At 35.4% G+C, this 9,612-nt stretch overlaps 1 protein-coding gene and 1 pseudogene across 2 annotated transcripts; both read right to left on the bottom strand.

Moving 5' to 3' along the window:
• Positions 1-401: 401 nt before the first annotated feature.
• On the bottom strand, positions 402-3,203 carry LOC146732807 (dimethylaniline monooxygenase [N-oxide-forming] 2-like). Its single transcript, XM_085492012.1, has 3 exons — positions 2,893-3,203; positions 2,261-2,505; positions 402-1,508 (listed from the first exon to the last, which is right to left on the bottom strand). The coding sequence occupies exons 1-3, from the start codon at positions 3,194-3,196 to the stop codon at positions 1,191-1,193; spliced, it is 867 nt and encodes a 288-aa protein (XP_085348138.1). The 5' UTR covers positions 3,197-3,203; the 3' UTR covers positions 402-1,190.
• A 215-nt stretch (positions 3,204-3,418) lies between these two features.
• Positions 3,419-6,601, bottom strand: LOC100372067 (flavin-containing monooxygenase 5 pseudogene; annotated as a pseudogene). The gene is made up of 3 exons (XR_014926769.1): positions 6,481-6,601; positions 4,645-5,103; positions 3,419-3,483 (listed from the first exon to the last, which is right to left on the bottom strand). The product of XR_014926769.1 is annotated as a flavin-containing monooxygenase 5 pseudogene (transcript).
• Positions 6,602-9,612: the final 3,011 nt, after the last annotated feature.

Genomic DNA, 9,612 nt, shown 5'->3' with positions numbered 1-9,612 from the left:
GTTAGTGTTAATGGATATTCAGCTTTTCACAGTGGAAACCTTGGTTTAACTGGCCAATTTAGAATCATTGCTGTTATCATTACATTGGGTGTGGCCAGTACTGTATGAATCGGAGCAAATGTTGGAAATCCATGTTGCCCACAACTTTGACATTGCATTCTTTGTATTTGGATTTGATTGAGCTTGAATTTGCTTGCTGAGGCGAACAGATCTATCAATGGAACCACCATACAGGATGATCAGGCTGTTTGTCCCACTCAGGGAGACTTTCCAATCCTGGAAACACACTGGCACATCAACCAGACATTTAACTAGATATTACAGGAACATAAAACTGGGTATCAGTCATTAAACATGCACTAAATAAAATAAATATTAACATGTTTGAAAAAAAGGCAAAATCTGAAGACAGAAATGATTTAATTCAAACAATATTCGAAATAGTAATTACATATCCAGAAAATACTACAGAAACTTTAAATGGTAAAAATAATGGAGCATAAACAAACTCTGGAAACCTCTTTCAAGGGAGACTTGGATTATAGCACGATCTAAATCCTACTTTAAGCCAAAAAACTTTATTTTATGTTTAGTCCTGAACACCTTTGGTTGGTGTCCAGAAAAAAACTTAAGCCAACACGCCTTTACAAGGAAAACGTGAAAACGCGTATAATATTAAGTTCTTAGGGCTGCTGAGTCCACAAAGCTAAGCTAAGCTAAACTAAACTAAACGAACCAAAAAGCATGCGTTAGAGACCTACATATGCAGAATTTGAATTGCCAGTACTTAATCCATTTTAACATTTTGGCTACTCTGTTGACATTGGCTGTTTATTCAATATTTAGCTTTTGCGCTAATGTGCATAGAATGACTAAAAGCACACGTTTAATGGGGATTAAAAAAGTTTTAAGCAAAAATTGTCATATGCAGATAAAATTACACTTATTATTTGAAACGTAGTTGGACATAATGAGAACATAAACCGCATCACCTTAAGCTATATTGACTTATACCAATATTTGAAAATATGAAAATTCAGGAAGCGTGACATTTTGAAAGTTTAAAACATTTGTTGACCTTACTCGAATTTTGCTTTTTATTTTATGCACTGCTTTTAGCCTATTACTTCCATTTTCTCTCTGTTAAAGCATTTTATTCATTGTATCCACATTATACAAATCATTCTATGTTATAATATTAATGGAAGCAGAAAAACAGAGGCAACAGCTATCACCATCACCACCATCATGAACTTGAACTGTAACTTGAACTCTCCTTGGTGCATTTCTTGCAGTGTTGTACATGTGGGGTGGTTTTCCCGGGCGTTTATGATATTTTCCCGTGCTTTATCCCACATACCGGGACCTGTAAGTCGATATGTGGCAGGATAACATGACCCGAACATCACTGCATAGGCTAGATTAGGGTCTGTCAGAAGAAGTTTCCAGAAACTTGGCTTAGCTCCAATAAAATCTGCAAGTCTATCTTTGTATTCTACGCCAGGAATCTAAAAACATAATAAAGACATTATGGTGTTGTGAAGAGTATATAACTGGAGTGCTCTATGAATGAAGCACCCACTGATATGATGGATTCGTAAAGTCAACAGATAAGCACTATACATAGGATGCATGAAGATTGTGAAGTCTACCATCCACCATAGATGAAATATGAATAGGCTTTATGTGCTAGGGACAGCTTTAGCGGTTCGAGCTTGTGAGGGTTCCTTAGCCGTACGTCCAATCACCGTCCCTCACGGCAGTCTAATGTCCATAAGAGTGTTATCATATACTATATAGGGTTCATTGAAATAAATGCAATTGTTTCAAACTACTTGTGTTTCGTTTATTCATCTTATTTCTACCATTTATTCAAACGTTAACAGTGCAAGGTTGTATTTCTGTGTGTTTCATCACAACATCAACAAAATTCGTGAGTGTTCTAACATTCAGTCACGCTCGCAACTTTCGAACTATAACCCAGACCAGAACTTATCATTTATTTGGTTAGATGTCGGTCCTAAATATTTATCTTCCCGTGCTCGACAGCTTGTAAGTTACTGAACTGAACTGAATGATGTACAGAGACAGCAAATACACGCTATACGAGAGGTACATGTACATCGTAGTATCAAATCATTGTCAATCATATATTTACTGTCAACCGATAGAGGATTTGGAAATAATTGAACGAATATTTAAAACAAAAATCTTTAATGAAAAATTAATGTTTCCCCGAGTGTTAATTAATTTGTCTTACGTCAACAGTGATTTTCCTGTATGTCTTGTAGAATTCACCATTTCGTGTTGTTATATCTTTTATCATTGACCCTTCATCCGGCAACCGACACACCCCTTTGAATACCCGGGTTACCCATCTTGCCTGCAATTCATTGACTGGCGCTGCTTCATCTGCAACCCCAGCAAAACCTATGAAAGCGAGTGTGTGCATCTTCATCCGAGGGGGAAACACATACATGTACATTTCGTGAGGCTTCGAAGTTTCTGTTTTATGACAAAAAAGTTGTATAAGATAAATAATCGTGCAAGTGAAAACAGAAGATAAAGGGTTTGGTAAATGGGCGATTTTCTGGTCATTGCGACATCTCGCGTATTGTGCGAAAGGTACGAATCGAACATCTGCCGCAAACAATTTAAGATTTTGATTTAACATCTGTTTTGTAGCTCAATGTCGAGCTTTGAACGAGTTATATTATATGGAGATACTCTCGTGCGTTGTTTTGACTTCACTAATATTTCACGCATGACGGGCGATGCCGGAGTGATCAGAAAATGGTCTTTCGAGTAAATACTGTCATTTGAAATTCATCTGAACAATGTCGAAATAACAGTTGAGAACTGTGGTGTTTGAGTAATTGACGTTTTATTAACCTGCAAGAACATCGTTATCCAAGTATGGAAATGTTGCATTGTAACCAGTTGCACATATAACGGCGTCTACGTCATCCACTACCGTGCCGTCCACAAACTTCACACTTCTTTTATTCAATTGTTGTATGACAGGTTTACACTCCACGGCACCACAGAATATACGATTGGCAATCTCATCATTGATCATTACTCGATGTTTGTACATTGGTTTACTAGATTTCAATCCCATTCTTGTGTGATTCAGCTCGGAAAGCACTAATGTCTCCAATGCATAATTTCTCACTGCCACAGGAAGTAATTTCATTACACGTTTGTGTGTACGTTCGTGAATTGGAATAGCCTTGCTACCCATGCGTCGGATAACAAACGTTCCATCCCGCATGGAAATATACACCTGAAATAAAATGTCAACATTCCGTGTTTTTATTTATTCTAATCTATGTGAAGATACATTACGTAACTCTAACGTTTTTGTTCGATATAAGTGGATTCTCAATTCCATTCCATTTATGTTTAATCTGAATTACTACTCTACCTGCTTAGCACATCTACTGGTCTCTACGGCAACATCTCCGGCTGAATATGCATCGCCTGTAAATTTAGTAATGTAATTAAAACCCGATTTACACTAAAACTGAGTTTTAATAAAAAGACACCCAAGGGAACCAAAATATAGCTGATATGTGCTAGTTACTAGTTTAATTAATTGCAATTAATATTTAGCGAAATGTTGCGACCCATGGTAAGGAGTGCACATTCATTGGGGGAGGTGAGTTCGTGATGAACTAATGCTAATCAGTGTATTTGAATATGGTCGGTATAACAAGTAAAATCAATGACACTGATGTGCATGTTTAGTATTGCAGATGCACGAGTTTGATTTTGTAGTGAGTGTAAGACCATGTTATGTTTATCAGTTACTGTTCCAAGTTTTACATTGGGCTTTGAAATAAGAAATAAAAAACTTCAGAATAACTATTTCAAGTGAACAATTCCAATTCGCCTAGTCAAGGATTCTTACCCGTGCCTTCAGTGCGCAAGTCACATTTGTATTTACATGCCAGCTGCTTACACCATTATAGAAATGCAAATTGTTGAAGATATTTAGATAAAATAATAGCTGGTTATGCGATTTATCTATGCATATATGTAATAGACCATTTTCCGTACGCTGCGAGAATCACGCGTTATGCATGAACTGGAACGTAAAAACAGGACAAACATAGGTCATAGCGTCGTAGTGGCGTCAAACATCGCGTGGGATTTGACAAACGTGAAAGTATTTCGGGGACATTTCCATGCTTAATAATGTGCTGTCCACATTTGATGATAGGCAATTTTGATTAAGTAAGGGTATTCGGAAGCAATATTCCTCTGTCGAAGATCGGCCGGTTGGTGTGAGCTACGAAATAAGGAAATTCGAGTTCAAAATCAAATCGTTCGATTTTTGCGGCAGACGTTCGACGCGCGTCTTTCATGCATCTCGCGAGATCTCGCAATTGTACGGAAAATCACCTATTCCCGTGTACTATTTTTAAATAATTGTTTAAATTTGTTGTCTAAAGACACATGACAATATGACACGTGGCACCTTTTAAGATCTGTTAAACATAATTAATATAGTTCATAGTATATGTCATGGTTTGAAAAAGAGAAGTGTGTTTCTCACATGTTGAGGAAAAGAATATTGCCTACGAACGAACTTAAGCAGTCACCTGATGCATATCCACAATATAACAACAACGTACTTACCAACAACTACAACAGTTTTTTCTCGAAAATCTGAATCCCTTCTGAATCTATTGCTGTGCAACACGGATCCTTCAAATAAATCCATTCCTTCTATTTCTGGCATATAGGGGGAGCTGTTTAATCCAGTACAACACATCACAGCATCATATACTTCCTTTCGTTCTGACTGCCCATTAGTCTTTACATATACCTCCCATTGACCAGTCTGGGAAAAGTTTGCCACTGGCTTGATCTTTAATACTTTGGTGTTAAACTTGATGAATTTATAAAGTCCGAAGTGTTCAGCATATTGTTGATAGTATCTGAGTACCAGATGATGTCTGAGGTAGGGTGGCGCTTCTCTGGAAAAGGGGAAGTCACTAAAACACATCATGTTTTTACTGGTATTTGTCACCAAGTTTTCGTATAGTGCAGCGCCATCACCCTCACGTGGGTTGTCATGATAGTTCCAAATACCAGCTGAAATGAAAAAAATATTGTTGCTTAGTGCAATGTAAAATCTTGGTTTGGTATATAATCGATATATATATATATATATATATGCGGATATCACCTGACGATACAAAACGAATTGTTTTGTGTTGGGCAAATTTGGGGGATGATAACATAATGAAGTGATTTCAATTCGTGACCATCAACCTGACTTCCAATGCGCAGTCAAGTTTAGAATGGAAGAAATAAAATTAGTGAAATCACCAACAATTTGAGGATATCAAAAATCATTACATTGATTTTATTACACTGAACTGCAATGATATAAGGGGCTTATGTTTGCACTTAGATCGTTAGCGTCTGATTGTTAAACTCCCATAAAGATCTAACAAATATGATTTTTGAGAAACAGGATTCAATTAAATTGATTCCATCATCTACATGTGCACATTATGGTTGTGTTACAATTTTAATTTATCCTGTGATTGGCTGAACAATATGGTAATTATTATTTGAGCTGCACAGAATTTTTGGCTTTTGCAACTGGAAAATAATATGTGTTCCTGCAAACAAAAATAACAATATATACTTGGTTGCAAAAGGATGAATGCTAATAGTTCATAAAAATATTATTGTGACATGATGGTATTCAGGAGTCGATAATTTGTGAATAATTTGAAAAATTGCACAATTGTGTGCGTGTCCATTGTTCGTTGAGTGATTGGTTGGCCCAAAATATATCATTAACAATTATTTATAGCAGTTACAATTTATGTGCGACACGTTCTCAAAATAAAATATATTCTGCACATTGTTCATCTTTGTTGACTGGCATTTCTATATCATCTCCTATATCATCAATTTGGATATATTAGCTTTATTAATAAACCCAGATTTCATCAATAGAAATTACCCACTTCCAACTTTCCTATCCCTTTTTTGTTATATGGCGTTCGGCTGGCAACAATGGTACGTTCCGTGAGTTAGGTTTATTCTCTGGAATATTTTTCTTTTGCTTGTTACCAGGCTACTATAGTATTGGAATACACGCCATGTATTTATTATTATTCAAAAAATAAAAAAATAACTCTAATAACTCTAATTTTTCGGTAGATTTGTTGATACAATTACAGGATGGATGGATGAATGCTGTAAGATTAGGACAACAGATTATCTACTGTATTTCAACCAATTGCCTGCAGACTGTCTACGGCGTACGTACACATATATGTTGGTAAAAATACACATTTAGGCAGTTCAGATGTTGATACTTGGTGTGAGTATCGGTAGAAGTGCGTTTTCAATTCAGTAGTGTTTGGTAGATGTGAGACATTTACTCATAAAACTACAGTAGGGACGTAATACGTAACCCTGGGTTATTGGATAAAAATTACAATAACGTACCGATTTCTTCACTTTGTTCAAAACAAACTGGACCGAGTCCTTCATCATTGCAACATTTGATGGATACCAATCCGCTGACACCAGCTCCAATTACAGCAACTCGTTTTGTTGGTGACGACATTTTAGAAGTAATCTACCAGCAGCTAAATAAACCCACGCAAATTTTCTTTTCCATATCTATATATATAGGCTCCATGATTGGTGACGCTCATGCAGTCAGTGCGACATTTATTTGAAATAATATTACTATTTTTTGTTTTATTGAAGTGTTGACATTCTATGAAGTTCAAGAGTTTAAGACATACACTTCTATTTTATAATTGACTTACTGTTACAGTATTACTCACTTTATTGTTCTGAATTAGCATATTAGCTATCTGTAATTATGCGCATATTCCAGCTTGTTCCATTGCACATGTGATCAGTGTTGGTGTATGCAGATTGGCTACATTGCTATAACTGACATAAATATTATTATGAATGAGCTTGGTAAATATAGCAACTTCTAATTGTCCATATTGCAAAATTAGCTTTCAAAGAACTTCAAAAAATATCACCTCGCTTGTGCAATAATGGTCTGAAAATAACTAATGATCTTGTATATCTTTGGTTACCATTGATTTTTTTAAACTTTACATTGTACTTGAAAGCGCTATGTGGCGTTGTCAATCATTGTTATTTTACAGTACCCTTCCAGAGAATTCGAAGGCGCAAATGTTACTATATCATATATAAATCAGAGCTGATTGGTAACAATGTAATGAACATGTGGGTATATTGTAAGGGTGTAAAACAATGATTTAAATCCTAATTATTGTAAACAGTGTGTCACCATCCTCATGGTATTTATGAAATGATATAACGTGTTTCAAGCAGAACGGTAACATTCTGCTCTACGTATAGCACCCGTCATACAAGAATGCTAAAAATAATTGACAAACAATTTGCATGAACAAAATAACTGAGAATGTTATGGATTGTCGTTCTTTTAAAAAAATTACAATAATACCTGACTGTATTACAAAACAAAAATGATTTTATTAATTTTGCCATCAGCAATTTTCACACCAATAAAGCAATATCCCACTCTATCTCAACTACCTGAATATATGCGTGTTCCAGATTTCTTACTAAGTTATGACGTGTAATACATATGCATTGTTTTAAAGAAACGCTGTCTTCTTTCATCAAAACCATTACTAGAATGTTTTTTTGCAAATATATTAACTTTTGGTTAAATATCATAACACTTACACAGATGATTTCAGATGGCATCAGTGTCATTTATCTGATTTCGAAACCATTTGATTATGACGCATGAGAAGCAGAAAGTGTTTACCTGATAACACCGCTATATACTTTTGAGTTCGTGTATCGTTCCTTCACGGACATGACAGTGTTGTGCATGCACTTTGGTTGAATGAATGAATGCACATTTTGGAAACCCCAATTATCCTAATACCAACCAGGTGATTTTAACAATGAGCTCTATGTTAGGACTATCGTGAGAAAGATTAATTATTTGTCAACAATGACCTGTCGATCTGAGCAACTGTCAATTAGACATAAATAAGCTGGATATTCGAAATACTTTAGTCTAAAAAGGTAGCAATTGTGTTTTATTCCATGTAAGTGTATTACATGCATGGTGTCATCAGAAAATAACATATTTGAATTTTTTTTTCTTAATAGAAATTCACTGAAATATCAACTTTCAATTTGGCACTTATGTCATCATGAATCTCTTGCGTTTGCATTTCCGATGATCCAAATTTTAAGTTTAGGTGTCATGTCAACCTTCCAACTACACCAAGTTAAAATATTGGACAACAAAAATAAAAAAGCTGATGCCACTTTTTAATTTAGTAAGTAAGATAAGTATCCAAACTACACACGATACGATTGGTAATCCCACGACTAACCATATTTGACTTACTGCTTTCGGTCTCTACTACGTAAAACGTTGCAAAGAGGAAGAAGTTGAGGCACCCCAAGGTTTTTCTGGCGTTCGTTGGATTGATTGTCTTGATTGATAGTTTTTTATGTTTCTACTGTCAACACTGGACTTGGCTATGGATGAGATGTAATGACATATTGTAGGTGCGATTCCAATTTAGACAAGCGCTAATCATGAATTTTGGAGATTACTGTCTCATGGTTGTCATAAAGACACAATTTCAAGAGTTGTGATTGCCAGGTACATCAAAATGTTACAGAAGGAATTAAGACAAGGGACAATCGTTAACATCACAGATACAAACATTCTTTTAATCTTTACTGTCAGATAACTTAAACACAAATTGACAATTGTCCGCGAAATATTATTATTATTAGGTATTCCAGCGCGTTTAGAGCTAGTTTTATCCATACACGCATACAATCATTCATTAAAACAATAATTGCATGATGCCAGCAATTGCTGTTTTAATTGAGACGACTTCTATCACTTACTTATCTTATCATACGTATGGATATGTGTGATGAAGCTTCAACAAATTTACATATATTTTACAGTAAGAGTAGAGTGAGTTGTGCTTACAACTCAGCAGTGTTGTCATATAAATATACACCACACATTGGATTATATATGCGATCAAAGATACCTATAACCTATCAATCTCTTCTTTCTTTTTCAAACAAAATAGGACGGATTTTTATCAGAAAACATTTGATTGACACCCGCTATTACAACCCAAGTCAGCATTGTTTTGCTGTTGCATATTATTATGAATAATAATAAACCAGCATATATACATTGCCTAGAAACGATTTAAATTACTTCTGTTAATTTTGTGGTTGAAGATGACGAATTTTACACAAGGTATTTTACACGTTTGTATGAGTCAACAGCCCATAGAATAAGAAATATTACAGAGACGCCGGCGCTGGCTGGGACATACCCCACGAAAACCAGTCCAAAACATCACAAGGGCAGCACTGAAATGGAACCCACAAGAAAAAGAAAACGGGGTCGTCCAACAAACACCTGGCGACGGGACCTAGAGGCTGATGTCTGACACATATAACTCATTCGAATAATTTCATTAATGACAATTGTGAATAGGATCCTCATAAATGAAAATATAAAAGAGAAAAATAAGAATATATGCTTGATAACCCTTTGAATCAAAG

This window comes from Saccoglossus kowalevskii, chromosome 17, assembly GCF_978046115.1.
Source record: "Saccoglossus kowalevskii chromosome 17, keSacKowa6.1, whole genome shotgun sequence".
In the NCBI taxonomy this organism is placed as follows: domain Eukaryota; kingdom Metazoa; phylum Hemichordata; class Enteropneusta; family Harrimaniidae; genus Saccoglossus; species Saccoglossus kowalevskii.
Note: the sequence above shows the minus strand (reverse complement) of the source record. Positions and strands in the feature narration are given on the sequence as shown.

Coding starts and splice junctions, on each gene's coding strand:
- LOC146732807 (XM_085492012.1), bottom strand. CDS start 3,196: ATGAAATTACTTCCTGTGGCAGTGAGAAATTATGCATTGGAGACATTA. Junction 2,506..2,892: donor GGATAACGATGTTCTTGCAG/GTTAATAAAACG, acceptor GTCATAAAACAG/AAACTTCGAAGCCTCACGAA. Junction 1,509..2,260: donor ACAGGAAAATCACTGTTGAC/GTAAGACAAATT, acceptor TTATGTTTTTAG/ATTCCTGGCGTAGAATACAA.